This window comes from Pocillopora verrucosa, chromosome 14, assembly GCF_036669915.1.
Source record: "Pocillopora verrucosa isolate sample1 chromosome 14, ASM3666991v2, whole genome shotgun sequence".
Lineage (NCBI taxonomy): Eukaryota > Metazoa > Cnidaria > Anthozoa > Scleractinia > Pocilloporidae > Pocillopora > Pocillopora verrucosa.
The window spans coordinates 2,363,040-2,382,608 of record NC_089325.1 but is presented as its reverse complement, the minus strand read 5'-3'; the positions used below and the strand labels follow the sequence as shown (position 1 = coordinate 2,382,608).

General features: G+C 37.6%; 1 protein-coding gene and 1 pseudogene across 1 annotated transcript; one reads left to right on the top strand and one right to left on the bottom strand.

Annotated features, from left to right (window-relative positions):
• The first annotated feature begins 4,338 nt into the window (after positions 1–4,338).
• LOC136278364 (uncharacterized) lies at positions 4,339–17,454 on the top strand. Its single transcript, XM_066161961.1, has 4 exons — positions 4,339–4,370; positions 14,784–14,851; positions 15,977–16,082; positions 17,004–17,454. Exons 2-4 carry the CDS (start codon positions 14,800–14,802, stop codon positions 17,386–17,388), a joined length of 543 nt encoding a protein of 180 aa, XP_066018058.1. The 5' UTR covers positions 4,339–4,370; positions 14,784–14,799; the 3' UTR covers positions 17,389–17,454.
• Positions 7,813–13,629, bottom strand: LOC131784325 (uncharacterized; annotated as a pseudogene).
• Positions 17,455–19,569: the final 2,115 nt, after the last annotated feature.

The window sequence follows — 19,569 nt, the reverse complement described above, 5'->3', positions numbered from 1 at the left end:
CCTACACTTGTAGACGCTGCCGCTTGAGGTCGCACAAAACTTTTTAATGAAGTTCGGAAAACAATAAAGGTCGACAAGCTCTTCTGTGCTACACGACTCTGGTACGACAGTAATTCAAACGTCGTGCCTCCGCCGAACCAAACAAAATTCATAAACTTGCAATAATCAGAGATTAGGGAAATGCGTTCAACAAACACGCAGGGAAGCGTGGCGTGGTTTTTGTTTTTAGGATATTTAAATATGTCTAATTCCTTTTTTTAGAGTCATTTTACCTGGCCTGTGAAATAGTTTTTGCACTATTAGTTAGAATTGCACGCCAATTCCATTGTTTCGTTTTTTTTTGTTTTGTTTTATTTTGTTTTTCACTATTACGCACTAACTGTTAGATATTGTTTACGGGCAAGTAAAATGACTCTAATCTCAGACGTTTTTGCCAAAAAGAGATAGCTGATATGTTTGTAAAGAATAAATAATACCATTCACCGGAGATTCATTGTAAACAACGAGTTTGTTCAAAATTCGAAGAAAAATGTAGCTTTTACAGGGTAGATAAAAAAAAAAAATATCCGAAAAGCCGGTTGAAAGTTATGAACAACAACGTTCATTTTAAACTGGTAACATTCCTAGTGCAACACATACTTGGTGCAGTAATACATAATTAAAAAATCTTAACATGGGAAAAGCTTAAAAAATATATTGAAGAAGAACTCAAATTCTTAATAACAATTATTGATAACTTGTGAAACTGCTCTTTGTGCACACTTAAGAGTGAAGTTATATGTAACCCCATGCAATGCAAATTTATTTGAAAAGGTAAAAGATCTCAAACTGGAACGGTTATTTTAAAGAAAAAAATCGGCATAGTGAAATTAAAGCAATATCGAAGACATTGATATAGTCTTTTTTGGTGTGGATGATATTTGTATTTTATACGAAAGTATACAAAATGTAGCTAAATGTGTTGCTCTGCTAAAATTTCGAACAACATTGTAGTGCGAAAGTGTTATATCTGCACATTAGTGGATTATGAAATCACAATATATTTGAAAAGCTTGAAATGCGTCAAACAAGAATAAAACAACAACATTGCTAGCGTGAAATAAAACAAATACTGAGCACATTTATAAAGTCATGTTTGGTGTGGCTAATTTATTTAAGTTTAGAAAGTTAGAGGTAAAATAATGTTTGCGTTTTTAATATGAGTAATAAATTATTATTCATTTACCTCTGAGACTTTGTAGGTGGATGAATCATATTCAAATGTTAGAATTTTGTTTGCCTTGAGGCTTGCGAAAGTGATCGTTTTTTCACTCGCAGAGTTAATGTCCCGTGACACTTTAAGGCAGCCATCAGTTGCATTATTTGTTGATTATAAAGTATGAAACGGCTTTTTTATGAGGCATGCTTTGAACTGTTATTCGTATGGACCATTGTATGGCACAGGAAGACAGTATATTTATGAGAACGTATCTGTTCAAACTTCGCCATGACTTTTATTTCGTAAGATGATCATCTCACAGCTGGAGCTTGTGCCGCCTCTGATCACTGCGAACAACGCTTTCATATTCAGTAAGATTCTCGTTGTTTAAAGCGTCCAATTAACTTTGAGCTACTACACAAAAGTGTCTAACGCCCCACCAAATATTTGCATTGATTTTTGGCTCTTACCAGATAACAGCTAATAAGTCAGTTCAGCATACTGCATTAAGGTAAGGTGTACAAGTAAGGTATTTTATTGACAATGATTTACCATAGGCGATATAAACTGATGTTAAGAGATACCGTGTAAAAAGAAGTGCACCATCTCATATCGTTGTGTCGCACAACAAGCAGTCCAGACTACTGTGACAGATTCGACCAGAGACGTGGCATCGTAAACATAGAAAACACATACCGTTATTGCCCGCCGGAAGAATCGAAAGAAATCTAGGCTTGGTGTGTGATGGATTATTGAAAACATTAATTTGGTTTTAATTCGCATGTATCTAACGCACTAATGCGGTTTACCGTGATTGAACTACATCTTGGCTCGCCTTTTGTGATCTGCCTTTCATTAATTTCTTGTAGAGAGGGAACAGCCCTCCATATTATTGAAAAAACGTTTGAGATGTTCTCAACTCTCAATGAAATTGTTAAAAACATTACAACTTCACGTCGATTTAAGTGCGTACCCACGTTTCGTTAGTCGCTAAGTATTCATATATTCATGCTATATTTAGGTTCGCAGAAATGTAGGACCGTTCTAGAAATCGGAACGTTCCTTGATGACACTTCTGGCAATTCTCTTTTGTTTATCGTCCAAAAACGAACACAAAGCAGGGAACGCCGAATTTGAAAGGCGTTATACCTCTATAATAAAACATAATTTAAGTAAACCGCCTCGCGTATGCAAACGGCAACTGGCAAGAATTGAAACTTGTCAACTGTCTTTCAGCTTTTGGAGCAGTTAACTCGCATTTATAGCAATAAAACACAACACACAATAACAATAACCTAAATGAAGACAACAGAAGTTTGGAGTTCATTGGCAAAAACGGCTCGCGAGCGCACCCGTCCCACAAACACTTCCTCCATCAATTGCTTTCAAAGGCTTCTGATGAATTTCAGATTCGTAAAAATGCGTTAAGAGCGTTGGAGTTAATTGACACGTGAAAACAAAGACCCTACACTTGTAGACGCTGCCGCTTGAGGTCGCACAAAACTTTTTAATGAAGTTCGGAAAACAATAAAGGTCGACAAGCTCTTCTGTGCTACACGACTCTGGTACGACAGTAATTCAAACGTCGTGCCTCCGCCGAACCAAACAAAATTCATAAACTTGCAATAATCAGAGATTAGGGAAATGCGTTCAACAAACACGCAGGGAAGCGTGGCGTGGTTTTTGTTTTTAGGATATTTAAATATGTCTAATTCCTTTTTTTAGAGTCATTTTACCTGGCCTGTGAAATAGTTTTTGCACTATTAGTTAGAATTGCACGCCAATTCCATTGTTTCGTTTTGTTTTGTTTTGTTTTGTTTTTTTTTTCACTATTACGCACTAACTGTTAGATATTGTTTACGGGCAAGTAAAATGACTCTAATCTCAGACGTTTTTGCCAAAAAGAGATAGCTGATATGTTTGTAAAGAATAAATAATACCATTCACCGGAGATTCATTGTAAACAACGAGTTTGTTCAAAATTCGAAGAAAAATGTAGCTTTTACAGGGTAGATAAAAAAAAAATATCCGAAAAGCCGGTTGAAAGTTATGAACAACAACGTTCATTTTAAACTGGTAACATTCCTAGTGCAACACATACTTGGTGCAGTAATACATAATTACAAAATCTTAACATGGGAAAAGCTTAAAAAATATATTGAAGAAGAACTCAAATTCTTAATAACAATTATTGATAACTTGTGAAACTGCTCTTTGTGCACACTTAAGAGTGAAGTTATATGTAACCCCATGCAATGCAAATTTATTTGAAAAGGTAAAAGATCTCAAACTGGAACGGTTATTTTAAAGAAAAAAATCGGCATAGTGAAATTAAAGCAATATTGAAGACATTGATATAGTCCTTTTTTGGTGTGGATGATATTTGTATTTTATACGAAAGTATACAAAATGTAGATAAATGTGTTGCTCTGCTAAAATTTCGAACAACATTGTAGTGCGAAAGTGTTATATCTGCACATTAGTGGATTATGAAATCACAATATATTTGAAAAGCTTGAAATGCGTCAAACAAGAATAAAACAACAACATTGCTAGCGTGAAATAAAACAAATACTGAGCACATTTATAAAGCCATGTTTGGTGTGGCTAATTTATTTAAGTTTAGAAAGTTAGAGGTAAAATAATGTTTGCGTTTTTAATATGAGTAATAAATTATTATTCATTTACCTCTGAGACTTTGTAGGTGGATGAATCATATTCAAATGTTAGAATTTTGTTTGCCTTGAGGCTTGCGAAAGTGATTGTTTTTTCACTCGCAGAGTTAATGTCCCGTGACACTTTAAAGGCAGCCATCAGTTGCATTATTTGTTGATTATAAAGTATGAAACGGCTTTTTTATGAGGCATGCTTTGAACTGTTATTCGTATGGACCATTGTATGGCACAGGAAGACAGTATATTTATGAGAACGTATCTGTTCAAACTTCGCCATGACTTTTATTTCGTAAGATGATCATCTCACAGCTGGAGCTTGTGCCGCCTCTGATCACTGCGAACAACGCTTTCATATTCAGTAAGATTCTCGTTGTTTAAAGCGTCCAATTAACTTTGAGCTACTACACAAAAGTGTCTAACGCCCCACCAAATATTTGCATTGATTTTGGCTCTTACCAGATAACAGCTAATAAGTCAGTTCAGCATACTGCATTAAGGTAAGGTGTACAAGTAAGGTATTTTACTGACAATGATTTACCATAGGCGATATAAACTGATGTTAAGAGATACCGTGTAAAAAGAAGTGCACCATCTCATATCGTTGTGTCGCACAACAAGCAGTCCAGACTACTGTGACAGATTCGACCAGAGACGTGGCATCGTAAACATAGAAAACACGTACCGTTATTGCCCGCCGGAAGAATCGAAAGAAATCTAGGCTTGGTGTGTGATGGATTATTTAAAACATTAATTTGGTTTTAATTCGCATGCATCTAACGCACTAATGCGGTTTACCGTGATTGAACTACATCTTGGCTCGCCTTTTGTGATCTGCCTTTCATTAATTTCTTGTAGAGAGGGAACAGCCCTCCATATTATTGAAAAAACGTTTGAGATGTTCTCAACTCTCAATGAAATTGTTAAAAACATTACAACTTCACGTCGATTTAAGTTCGTACCCACGTTTCGTTAGTCGCTAAGTATTCATATATTCATGCTATATTTTAGGTTCGCAGAAATGTAGGACCGTTCTAGAAATCGGAACGTTCCTTGATGACACTTCTGGCAATTCTCTTTTGTTTATCGTCCAAAAACGAACACAACGCAGGGAACGCCGAATTTGAAAGGCGTTATACCTCTATAATAAAACATAATTTAAGTAAACCGCCTCGCGGCGGCTTTTTAATGAGGCATGCTTTGAACTGTTATTCGTATGGACCATTGTATGGCATAGGAAGACAGTATATTTATTAGCTTACATTGCTGGCATTCCCTAAGGGTGTGAACACCTGAGCAGGGAAGAACACTTTTATTGCACGATAAACATGTAATTGTCCTGGTTACTTGTTGTATTCCAATTATTTTACCATTTATCAACGTGGTTTCTGTGCCTGGGTCTACCTCTGCCAGTGGTTGAGTGAATGGTTGTTCCTCTTTATAAATGAATTGTTCGTCTTTTGCTTTTGTTTGTTTTCACTTTAAGATTCTGTAGTAGGTATTTTTTTATTTACTTTTAATGAGTCCACCAAAGACTCCCATAGTACAAGTTTAATGGAGGCTGTTGGGTCACGTATTATTACCTCTTGCATACTTAACACTCCTTGGTGTAGAGTTGATATTTTCTTAACACCAGAAACATGGGTAACTCCTGCTTTAACTGATGACCAGTTGCTCGGCAGCAACTTGATTTATGGATGAAACGGGCATTATTCCTGTTGCTGTCAAAGTTTCACTATTTGGGCAACAGGTGTCACTTTTGTCGGTTGGTCCAGTACAATGTCACCTGTGACGGACTTGTTGTAGTTACTCACTCTCACTGCAGCTTTGGTTTACTCGAATGTTTTTAGCTCTGGCTGTTTTTATGATGAAAAGCAAACTACTCTCACAGATTCTGCCTCTTTTTACAGAGTAAAGTTGAAATATTTCTTGTTTGATGATTTTGCATTTTTTTCTGGGGAAACAGCATGTATATAGCAGCTGAATGGTGCATCTGCTGCAGAGTCCGTAATGAGAATATTAATTCTGTATATTAGTTTATAGAAATAACATTATGTCAAGATATAAATGTAGAACAACAGGAATGGAAACTAAATTTTGACAGGACTCGACATTGGGCGAGTGTCTTTAATAAATGCATAAAAAAGTGTAAGGTTTGTACTCGTTCAAGTAGTTTTCACACTTGCCTGGGCAAGTGGGCAAGTGCTAATTTCTAACCCTACAACATGCATGCTTAAAATTTACATGTATTTTTATTATTATCTAGAAAGCAGTTGTTGTCACACTAGCATTGCAAAAAGCTTTAATATTTATGGCAATGATGCTCAGCAGGAACATTGATGTGTTTTTATTTTAATATTAGCTTGCTAATAGTTATTAGTTATTAGTTAGTCTTGCATGCAGCCACTAAGTTAAACAATTATTAATAGTTTTTTTTAACCCCTTTAATAGTAAATATTAAAGGAACAAAAATAGCTTGTTAACTTACCTTCGAGTTGAATGCTGTCTTCATTCATGTTTTCTGTTCAGGAGAGAGAGAAATTGGAAAGGCATTTAGTAGAAGAAACAAATTGTTCGATTGAGGAAAAAGATAATCTGTCATAAAGTAGTTGAGGTATTTCCTTCCTTCTCTCCCTCATCGAAAAAAAAATTATTAAGTTATGAAATCAGGAAAAATAATGAAATTACCTTCTACTTGTTTTTGCTTTCATTCATCTTTTCTGTATCGGAGAGAGAAGAATGTAATTTTACATGTGCCTTGTAGTATAATGAAATTGTTTAACAATAATGTTTAACATTGAAAATTAAAGTTGTCTGCATGAAACAATCGAAATATAATTTATTTGTTTCTGTTAACACATGCAGTAATACGTGAATCAAGAACTTTAAGATATTAAACTACTTTTGTATGATGTATTTATACCTATATAACGAACTGTAAAAATTGCTAATATTGCAGAAGAAAAAATGTGAATTTAGTGCTATACAACACACTGTTGTAGCTAAAACAATTGTACACTACACTATTGACAATGTTAATGATCGATTTTGATAAAATGAAATACAAAAGAATTTAATTTTTATTCTGTAGTGAAGCACGTTTGTTAAGTTGGCTTTCTTCTTGAAGCCTGTATTTTAGCCCATATGATTTCTTAAGGCTTTTCAATCTTTCAAAGGTCATGGGTTCAATAGCACAGGATGCAAGTGTTCTTAGTCTGCTTATAGCTACATAAGATATATGCTAGCAGTTTTTTTCACTTTTACCACTGTCAATCCATGCTTTTTAAAAGGTCAAACCTTGGCTCTTATGTATCGTCTTTGCCCAAGCAAGTTTTAAAGGCAGTTTTTGTCTCTCATGTACACCGTCAAATGTGTTAGAAGTCAAGGTTAATGCAAATATTGGTACACAATCTGGAATGTCATTAATAATAGATGGGCCTCTATATTCATTAAATTTAACTACAATAGCAATCGGCAAGTCGGGAGGTTGCTGAATAGAAGCATACATAAAGTCCACAACAGTGCCAGTTGCACCACTGCAAGGCACAGCATCTGTCCACGAGTTCATTGTTAGGATAACGTGTGTTCCTTTTGCTTGAAAAATAACAGGTTGTAGTCCTTGCATTTCATCAGGAGTGCTCCGGCTTTTAGCTATGTCACTAGATATCGGTTGGTTTACTGCTGATAACTTTTCAAAATTTTAATTAGCAACTTCATCATTGCTATAGTAGAGCCTTATGGCATCTTTAAAGTCAGCAATATCCTTCACCATAGAAGGTTGTCGACTCAAGAGAAGTTTTCAGTCATTTTCTTTGCAATCTCCTGGCCTAAGCGTTCGAGTAAATCTCTAAACTGAGCCTGTTACGGGGTAAAGCCTCGAACTTTCTGGTTTACGGTTAGTTTAACAACAGTGTTGAACATAAAATAAGCCAAATAACCTTGTTATTGTATTGAGTTAGGTGGTTTTGAGTGATAAAGAGTTTTACCAGCCACAGGTGGTAATTGGCCAGGGTCACCAACTAATATAATTGACTTACCACCAAAAAGTTGATTAATAAAACCAGACGTTTGCCTGCACCTCCCGTCTACCCAAGCAAGGATTTTTTGGTCTAGAATAGAATATTCATCAGTAAAAATATAATCTACATTTTTAAGGACATTTTGGAGTCCAACAAGGCTCTGTCCAGTTAAGTCTTTGTTCCCTTTTGGACCAATAGAGAGTTTTAACAGTGAGTGAATTATGCCTGTGTGTATGCTATAAGAAGCTTTGCTAGTTGTGGCAGTCACCGCACCAATAAGGTAGCTCTTTCCCGTACCACCAACACCTATAATTATAAGAAACAGTGGATCCTTCGGACAAGGTTGTTCCCAATGTGTTTTGATTATATCATATGCATGGTTTTTTCATATTACTAAAAGTGTTAACATCAACATTTTCTTCTAATATCATCATGTCTGTAGTCAATTCATCCTTTTTGGTTTTAATATATGAAGACATTTCTCTGATTTGACTTTCTTGATATTTTTGTTTGTCATTTTGCCAGTCATAATCAAAGTTAAGAGTTTCTTGTGATTCATCTGTCTTTACAAAGGATCCAGGAACAAGATCTCCAAAGAGCATCCACTTTTCACGTTTAGGGAGCTCTTGTGGGCTTTTTATAGTGCCTGTCTCGTCTTCAGAGTAGTTCTGAACAGTGTGTAACTTTTCATACCAGTCTGGAACATGTTCTATTGCGTATGAAGTTCTCAGGAATTATTTCCATTTAGTTATGTAAATTTCATTAGTGGCTGGTTGGTCATCCCAAGTATTATCTTGTGTTGGGTTCCAGGGTTGATATCGAAGAAGCCGATATTTTCAGTAAAGGGCAAAATTTGGTTTGAAGAATACGCTGGAAACACTGAAGGAATAGAATTAGCTGCCTGAGCTGACAATTTTTGGTTGACAACTTTGTACTTTGTCGCAAAAATAATAAAATTCAAATTCATTACAGCAGGGATGGTTTCAGCATACTTTGTACACTTTGCATAACCATCAAGTAAAGAATCATTTGTTGCATCATTTGTTGCATCATTTGTTGCAAGATCTCCATCAACTGAATTTGATTTAATTTTGTGAGAAATATTCAAACTAATGGGTATTACTGTGATGATGAGGTCACTAGTTTTAGTGACAGGAAATGATGCATAGTTTCTTGAGATGAAAAGTCTCTTTTTTCAATTGACTTCATTATGACTTTCTTAATTAGTTTTAAAGTAAATGGTTTGAACCCAGGAGTAGAATTGCTTCCACGATACAATCAGCCTCTATAACTGATAGCAACTTAACCAAAGACGAACAACAAGCACTGAAACGACTGAAAAACGACAAGAACATTGTTATACTACCAGCCGACAAAGGACGTGTTACTGTTGTTATGGACAAGACTGACTACCATGACAAAATGGACGCACTTGTTAACGACAAACAAACTTACGAATTACTTAAACGTGACCCGACGCCAGCACTACAACGCAAACTCAACAACAAACTACTTACGCTTAAAAAGACTAAAGCCTTTGACACTCAACGCTACTACCGGCTGAGGTGCTCTGTACCACAACCACCTAAACTTTACGGACTACCGAAACTACACAAACCTGGGATACCTATGCGACCTATAATCTCATTCTGTGGGTCCCCGACGTACCAACTGTCGAAATACCTTACGACGATACTGCAACCACTGACTGACAAATCGAGACGTAAACTACAATCAACTGAGAACTTTATTGACGCTATCAAAGACGTACAGATACCTGACGACTACAAACTTGTGTCTTTTGATGTGAAATCACTGTTCACCAGTATTCCACTTCAATTGGCTCTACAGTGTACTGAAACCGCCATCCAACAGTCTACTGATGCACTACCATTACCGACAGAAGACATTATGGACCTACTTAACCTCTGCCTTACATCGACTTACTTTCAGTACAACGGGAAACACTACAAGCAGTTGCACTGAACAGCTATGGGGTCGCCGGTCTCCGTTGTTGTCGCAGAAATTGTGATGCAAAACATCGAGGAACGCGCCCTTGCAACTTGCCGACAAACCATACCGCTTTGGTTACGCTACGTTGACGACACATTTACCGCCGTACACAAAGACGAAATTGACGCTTTTCACAATCACCTTAACGAACAAAACACCGACATTCAGTTTACCAGGGAGATCGAAGAAGACGGCAAGCTTCCTTTTCTCGACTGTTTGGTAAGCCGAAACAACAACGAACTACGAACAACAATATACAGAAAACCGACGCATACCGACAGACTTCTTGACGAATCATCCTACAACCCGACTTCCCACAAAGCTACGACTATCAAGACATTGACAAGACGAGCGCAACTTGTTTGCAACACACCGGACAGTTTATCTGACGAAAACAAGTACCTTGACCGCGTTTTTGACAAAAACAACTACAACACTGACTTCATTAGACGAAACACTCACAGAGTTACCGACACTACAGAAACTAACAGGGACTCCACATCTATCACGACTACAGCTGCTATACCCTACATCAAAGGCACTTCTGAGGCTATCGCGCGGATCCTACAACCTTACAACATTCGCGTAGCTCACAGGCCTATTACTACTTTACGACATTTGCTGACCAACGTTAAAGACAAAGACGAACCCAACAACAGACAGGGAGCGATTTATAAGATCGAATGCTCCGACTGCCAGGCCTCCTACATTGGTGAGACTGGTAGAAACCTTAACACGCGACTAACTGAACACAAACGAGCAACTAGAAATGGCGATGCAAACAATCACATTTCTGAACATCACCGACAAACTAATCACAGAATCGACTGGGACTCTGCTAAATGCTTAACCTACAGTACAAACTATTTTCAACGACTGACTCTGGAAAGCTGGTTCACTAACTTAGAACAGACGCCTCTCAACAGATGCCAACAATTACCAGCACCTTACAAACGACTCATTAACGACGTGAACAAACCGACAAACAGACCGACAAACAACAGACGGATCGAAACCGACCAATGACTGTTAACAACTCTACACGAGTCTTCCAGCCAATCACATCACGGCTAAACAGACCAATCACGTTCAACAGACCAGACCTTATAACATCATCGACTGACAACTACTCCTCACTTGACTCTGAAGATGACTATCGCACAGATAGTCGAAACGTCAGTCACCAACAACAGTTCTTTTCAGAACTACACACACCCGGACGATCACACTACACAAACTATTAATTAGTTTTGTTGGACTTGTATTAATATTGCAGTTGCGAATTATGGAATTGAGAGGTGAGCGTTGTTCATATTCTGATGCATATTTTGCAAGGTATTAAATGCATGCATGATAATCAATTACTGCTTGAATGTCAAAGTTTGCCCTCCAACCCTGTCATTAAACACGCTAATGATTATTAAGCCTATGGTCATTTCTCTTAGCTATTATCTTTGGTTTGTATTGAGTATTTTTATCCTTAGAATTAATGGGTTCAAATTCAAGTTTTGTAATTGTAGAAGGTTCAAATGAAAATTTCAATCTGCATCTAAGATCTACTTCATTTTCTTTTTTCCTAAGACAGTAATTTGAACTGCAATTAGTGTCTTTGTACAGTATTTAATAGTTCTATACAATCACTATCTGAGTCTCGAACATCCTTGTGTCGTCTTTGACAAGGATGAAATGAAGGCTTTCTCCAAGTGGCATTTCCTGGTGGGTGTGGGTTGTTTGTGGATATTAACTAGTCTACATACTGACATACTTCTTGTGAAGCTTTTTCAGGATCATTTATCTTTCGAATGAGTACTGATAAATCTGTTAGCTCAACATCATTAAGTGATTTGTCGCCCAAATAGCCTTTGAGAGCTTTTTCTAAGGGTTTACATAGCCCTAGATCATTTTCAATTTAGTAACACCATGACAATGAATACTACCTCTAGCTTGATATTCAAATCTATATCAGTGCCAATCAGCATATTGTGGGTTATACAGCCAGCGTTTGATAAAATTTTCTGAACACTTAGTGAAAAACCAATCAGTGATGTGAGGATTGTTTATAACATGGTGGTACATGTTTTCAGCTCTGTTACTATTACCAGTAGTAAAGAGCTCATGTAATTCTAGCCGATGCATTTCAGCAGAAGAAAAAGTAACAAAGAATGTTGGCGGACCAGCATGGTTAATTATTGCCTTTAAATCTTCCTTACCTTTTTGCCAGTAAGAATTAGATCTAGTTAAATTGCTAAGATACCGTGATATTTTACATAGAAAAATATTAGCAGAATAGTTAGTTTGCTGTAGCTCTTCTGTTGTGAGATGTGCTTCTCCTGGATTCTGTTTTAGAAGTATGCTTGTTTGTTGTAAAATTTGTTTTCTCTGAATCATGTTTAAAGCCCTGTAAGCAAACCTAGGGTGTGAAGCAAAGCGGTAAATCCATTTATTACCATTTTTGTCTGTATATTTTAAAAGATGTTTAATATCGTTCGGCAAATGGTATGTCTTTATAAAGAGATGGATTAGTTGGGTCACCCCTCCTATTGGGAAATTAAGTTGGGAAAGCCATTGTAGCTAAAAATGGGATAACGTACTCATTTATTGGCTCATTATCTACAATTGGCCAAGTAACTGCTGCTGAACAACTTCAATTTCTCGCTGCTGGTATTGGGGAACACCACGTAACTAGTGTTAACATTTGTTGAATGTACTATTTCCAACAATTGTCATAAACGCTCTCAATTTAAATTTCTGGATGATTATTTAAGTGATTAATTCCAGCCATGCGAATCTCAAAATGCAATTCGGCAGTTTTATAGAGTTGATGTGAAACTGACCTGAAAAAACAGTCTCCACTCCCACCAGCATCGTAAGGTATTAAACGTATGCATGACAGTCTCTCATTAAGACAGGCCCATGGCAAATTACAATTGTCTTTAGCTGGGGGCATACACCCTTTAAATTTAAACTTTGGAAAACATGATCATCACCATGGTGACTGAAGTCTGACCATTGTAGCATTTTGATTGAAAAACCTCTTTGTTTGCATGTTTAATTTTCCTTTTACCTTTTTCTTTGTTTATGAAATACACATATTTAAAGTAAAAATGTTCGCAGTTGTACCAAACTAACCATTTCTTGTAATTGCCATAAAAATCCCCTATAGACGAGAACCTTGGAAACTCAAGTTTTAGTAGATATTGAATGCCACGCCTGCATTTCTTTCTTTTTAGCAATTTTATAACTCTTGTAACAGGAATTCTAGATGGTTCTCTGTCTCGTTTCCTATTGAAAATTCATTTTTTCACCAGCTTGGTGTTCTGAGCATTCAAAGAAATAGTTGCACGGAACCACTACTGTCAGGGATTGTTGCAATTATACCACTTGTATCAGTTTCATAGTCACATCGGCGGCTACCATTAATCTAAATCTGGACAAGAAATTGTGCACGTGTTTTGTTCGTGTAAAACAAAAGAATGCTTCGGCTACCCGATTTGTGCGAGGGAACAATGCTTCGACAACATTTGCTCGCTTCATCTGCATCTTCAACAGAAGTATGAGCTTCATAACTCAGTTGCGTAGTGTTGTGATCACCAACCATGAGCACGTGCCATAATAGCCGCCGAGCCACACAACTCAGAAAGTTAGAAATTCGACCACAAGTCATGGTCATTTGTCGTCGCCGAGCTGTACAACTCGGTGCATTGTACATCTGTTGACCACAGTTCATGATTATGAGTGTAATTAGCTGCAGACAGCGTAGGTGGGCGTGTTTAACATTCAGTGCTGCAATGACAACACGGCGGAGTGGTACACTATTCCTTCAGATTTCGATAAATGCTACCGTTAAAGCGTTTTAATAACATAACGCTAAATAGGACTATTGAATATAACTTACCGAAGCACAAAAACTGACAAAGTTCACAAATCCAACGCAGACAGCGGCCATTACAGCAACTGAAAAGAAAGACAATTCCCTCAGAGTTCGATAAATCCTTCCGTGAAAAGTTTTCAATGACACTTCGCTCGAAACCACTTACTGAGGTTCAAAAATTATTTCACCGCAAAATTTACTAAAAATTTACACGAAAAAATCCAATGCTCACAGCACAAAGCGAACACGCATACAGCGACTACAGAACTGAGATGGGAAGGTCTTCACATGTCTTCGTCACTGTCTCTCTGTTGCGATCTTACCTTCGTCTCATGTCGTTTTGTTGCAATACTAACGACTCTAGCCCGATGTCTGAATTAGAGTTGTGTTTCTGCCGTGCTAAAGTCGAACCTGGTGCTAATTGCCATTAAGTTCGGTATGGCAGCAGCTCGACGGCTGAACTGGGCCTAAGATACTGACCGAAACAGGCTTCGATTTCTTTGCAGATGATTTCGTTTTAGAACTAATGCTATTTGCTTAAAAAAAAAAAGAAAAACCGCTCCACTTCTTACTATACTTGCATGAATAACTCTTTCTGAATTGTATTGTAAGAACTTTGTGGGTAAGGAGCGGGTTAAAAGAAATATTTCAGCAAAAAAATAAATAAATAAAATAAGCCAGGAGCTGTCAAAAGTTAAGAACCGATAAGATACCTGGATTTTGCTTACATTTGAATTTCTCTTTCAATTTTAAGCCGGCGGAACAGGCGTAAATTTGAGTCATTTTTGGAAGGACTCGTCACATGCAAGAGAAGGAGTGCGATAAGTGTCACGAGCCCCTCGCCTTTCCTGTCTCTTTTTCTTCGCGCTCACTTCACGCGGATCTTCGCATGAAGATTAATAAAAAAAAGATAAATTAAAAAAAAATTAAGGGCGCCTGTTCTGCGGAATACTTTTATTACACTGTTGCATTACCTTTCATAAATGACAAACCATTTTTGTGTTTCGAAGATCACAAGCTGAAAAGATGTCTATGGCGATTTACATGGTTGCTTGTATTGCCATCTTTATACCAACAGGTAAGTAACAATTATTCCATGAGCGCGCACTGGATGTGAGATGGTTAATAGCCAACAAGGCGCGTTGCGCCGAGTTGGCTTTAACCGATCTCGTATCAAACAAGCGCAAATGGAGTAATCGTTTTATTAAATTAAATTAATCTTGAACTTTAGGACATCTGGAGCGTTCTTCAGCTCCGCAACAGTTTGCGCAATGCATTTCCTTATAGGGTGACTCGGAATATGAGCTGATAACCGAAGTTGAGTGAACCAATGAGAACACCGGAAATGTAATATTCGGAGTTGAAAATTTCATAACTAGATTTGTTTTTGTTTTTTTACTGGTCAGATATCTTTCGAAGTCAGTATTTTCGAAATGAAGGAAATGCTTATCAAATCTCTTAGAGCTGATAATCACTGTTGACTCCCGATTACTCGAAGCTTCAAGGTGAACTGGAAAGTCGTAGGACTACATAACTGGCCAGTATTTTTTCTTCTAAACGCCCGTCGACTTCAAATGAATATCGTTTACAGTATCGAATTTCTTGTCAAGAAACCAGGAGCCCACTACTAAGTAATGGGCTCCTAAAGAAACTTAAGTATTTTAAACAGAAACCAACGCAGTCTATTAGATGCAAGTGTAGTTTGGACCGGAAAGTTACCTAGCCGATGGTTATTGGTGAATTTGCCCCATTGCTAATTCGTCCCCAATCACTTCAAGAGTTCTATTCCTAACGTAAAACGAGTTCGCCCCTACCTTTACCAGTCCGCTCAAATCAAAGCGAACTTATTTTACGTTGGGAGGCGAACTTGCAATGGGGTAAATTCACCATATACCAGCCCATCAACATCGCAGGGTAACCATTTCCGTAGCATCTTCAAAACACCTCAACTTAAATATCAATATCATTTGTAGAATCATTGTAATCATTATCAGTATTATCATTATTACAATCGTTAGGTTTTCCTATCATTAAAATCATTATTACTATCTTTATGATAATAAGCATCATTATCATCATCATTGTTATTATTATTATTATTATTATTATTATTATTATTATTATTATTACAATCATTATTTGTATTGCTAATATCATGTGTCATCAAACTCACGAGTTATACTAATTTGCTGCTATTTTTCAGTGTCTGCTGGTGGTTTCTACTGTAACTTCTGTGTAAAAAATCCACTCCAGTCACCATCCCAGTGCAACATGTCAGTTACAAGCAAGTCTTGTGTTGGCAGTGATAGGTAATCTTTTGCGTAAAAAGACTGAAAAAAAAGGTTTATTTCGAGCTCGGAGATGAGATAGAGAAAAATTTATTTTCATGTCACGAGCGTGGGAAAAGCAGACCAATTCCCTTTGAATATTCGAACCTCAAACCTTCGGATTTCGAGCTCCAATATACAGGACGTGTGTTGCATTTGAAACCTCGTATTGACCTAACTCACCTACGTAGTCTTAATGGCTCGAGGGAATTGTGTCGGAGGGTCTCAGTACCGATTCCTCATGGGGACCCAGAATTTTTCCTTTGTCCCACGCTCGTGACAAGACCGATAAATGTCTTTCTGCAGGTAATCTTTTCTTAGCAGTCTACGCCAAGAGTACGTTATCTACTCAGATAAGGTCAAGTTATCTCAACTTGACTATCATACGTGCTTCGTAGTCTATTTTGTGGCTCGTTGGTGTTTTGTGTACCCCATTCCCAATATAGCAGTGTCTACATGAGAGGTTCCTTCTAATTTGAGGTAAAGTTTGAGGAACCATGAACGACTCAAGGCCGTTTTGCATATGTGGGAACAAAAAACTAACAAAAAAAAGTGTGAAATTTAAAGAAAACTCAAGAATCTCGCTGCGCCTGCTTTCTCATACGGTTTTATATCAGCAACACCGAGCAATATTTCCGACAACCTGTTTGAAAATCTCGTTACGCCCTTTTGAGAAGCCGTGTTAATTTCCTCGATAACTAATTAACCTTAAAACTTTTGTAGCGCATCCTGCAACACAAAAAATTGCGACGCAAATTTCAGGGCCAGAGGGGGGCTAGAGGATGTTGGGTGTAATACTAGAGAAGGTTTTTTATGCAAATTTCCTGGTGGAGGCAACTACTTGCAAAAAAGACTGCATGGTGTTCTAAATATGAAATTTGCTCCTATTTTTCGTTTTTTTAGTGAATGCTTTGCAGTGACAGCCGAGTTGAACAACGGCTCCATTATAAGCTTAAAAGATTGCTATATCAAGAACAATGTCCAAGACATCTGCGTGAATACCACTGCTTGCAACAGAGCTGAAAATATGACTATTGTAAGTCCTTTCAAGCGTTGTGAAGCCAAGTGTTGTTCAACCAGTTATTGCAACAAGTACCTCGTTCCAGACATGATACCAGTACATTCCCCCACTCAATCTGGCCCGGCATCAACAAGCATTGCTCCGACGGCAGCTAACAGCACCACCAAAGCGAGCACCACCGAAGTTCCTGCATCCGGCGGCACCAACATTGAAGCTTTCTGTTTTCTCTCCGTCCTTTTGCTTTTTGGAATCCAAATGGCAATTTAAGCACTTGATTTGCAAAAGTGCTGCACTCTGGACTTATTATCACTAGCTTTTTTTGGTTACTTTTTTTTCTAAGGCGTCATTTTAGCCTATGTAATTTGTAGCGAAATTGAGTAAAATGATGCACCACTTGGAGTTACAATTCACTCAACGATGCAAAGAATTAAAATGCTTCTCTCGGCCTCTAGACAGTATTCTGAATACCTTGGTTACAGTTTTTAATCATAGGAACCTCCCAGCCACTAAATAACATCTTCAACTGGTAAATCGTTTAGAAAGACGGGAGGTCATTACTAATATTTTCAATGGCTTTACTCTTGGCTGGGGGAGGTCCTATAATCAATTTCTTCTGGACATGTGCTGCTAGCCTCTCGGAACCCCTTCTCCATTAGAGTTTATTCTCTGGCCAATAATAGACCCCATCTTAGTCACTTTTTTGTAATAAGGTAACAACATTTTAACCATGGATCCTTCCATTTTTAAATATCCTATTACCAGAATTTCCTTACCCCAATAATCTCGGAAATGTACGACCCCATTTTGGTAACTATTGAAAATGCAATCCCCTTATAGTCAATCAAGTAATGAAAACGTGACCACATCCTGCATTAGCCTATTTCAAGGAATTTTTGCTATTTTCTTATCAACATTTACCAAGATTCCAACACCAAAGCCAAAACCTTTTGACTAGGGGGGAGGGATTTTTGGGGTTTGGCACTCCTTCCAAGTTTCGTTCAGCACATACCAACAAGAAGTTGTGGAGCTTTCCAATCACATGGAAACCTATGAGGAAATGCAAACAGTTAATTGCCCTTGAATTTGCTTTGCGGGGCAAATTGCAAACTTGAAACCAGAACGAACGAGGAATACTTTGTTATTTGTGCACTTCGCGCGGTGCTTTTAGAACGAAGAATACTTTGTTTTTTGTGCACTTCACGCGGTTCTTTTAGAACGCGGAATACTCTTGTTGTTTGTGCACTTTACGCGGTGCTTTTAGAACAAGGAATACTCTTGTTGTTTGTGCACGTTACGCAATACTTTTAGAACAAGGAATACTCTTGTTGTTTGTCCACTTCACGCAGTACTTTTAGAACAAGGAATACTCTTGTTGTTTGTGCACGTTACGCAGTGCTTTTAGAACGAGGAATACTCTTGTTGTTTGTGCACTTCACGCGGTGCTTTTAGAACGAGGAATACTGTTGTTTTTTGTGCACTTCGCGCGTTGCTTTTCAGTACAACAAAGATTACTGTTGTTGTTTGTGCACTTCAGTGGTGTGAGGTTAAAAACTGTTGGTCTCCCTAGTGAGGGGCACGGGTCGTACGACTGAATACACGTCGTACGTGAATACATTAGACGACTTGTATCGATCCGTAGTGTTGGACATACTTGAAAAACATACCCAAAGAGAAAGATCATTGCAACAGCTGATTGCATCTACATTGCCATCAGATGCTCATTGGGTACCCATTCCAAGATATTCGGAAGCGATGCGCTATGGACGTTCAAAATGCATTTGCAGTTGAATTGTAATTATTTGTTTGGAAATTTTTTTTTGTCCCAAAAGCTGAGCATTTTTGAAGATGCTACGTCAACATTCTTTAGTCTAGAATATATGTAAAAAATTGCTTTTGAAGAAAGAGAATTCTCAAAACAAATATTAGTTTAGTGAGATAGAATGATTGAAACAGAAAAAATTTTACCCTAAATGGGTTGAAGTCGGCAAAGGATTAAAAAGATTTACTCGAATTGCAAATGGAAGACTTAATTATAACAAATTATTAACAAAATTATTCAAAACGGGTTTACCTAAAGTGCATGGAGGCGAAAAATAAATGCTCGCGAATTCATTATAACGCAACGTCTTAACTGATTGCGACGTTAAGTGCTCATGGAATTAAGTTTTATTCCCTTAACAGCCAGCGGAGCAAAGATGCATGCAAAACTTTCCGTGTTTCACTCTGTTTCGGGCTATCTTCTTTGACTGTCTTTCAGGTGTAGCCTGCGCATGCCTCGCTCTCCTCGTCGACAAGAATCTCAGCCGTTAAGTCACACTATGGAGTGCAATCAATAACATTTTGACATTTTATGACGCAAGTATAGGTTTTTCATCAGGCCAACATTAGGGGAGATCGTTATACAACCGGACTACCCTTAAATGAGGGTCTCAATGGGGTGATGGCATT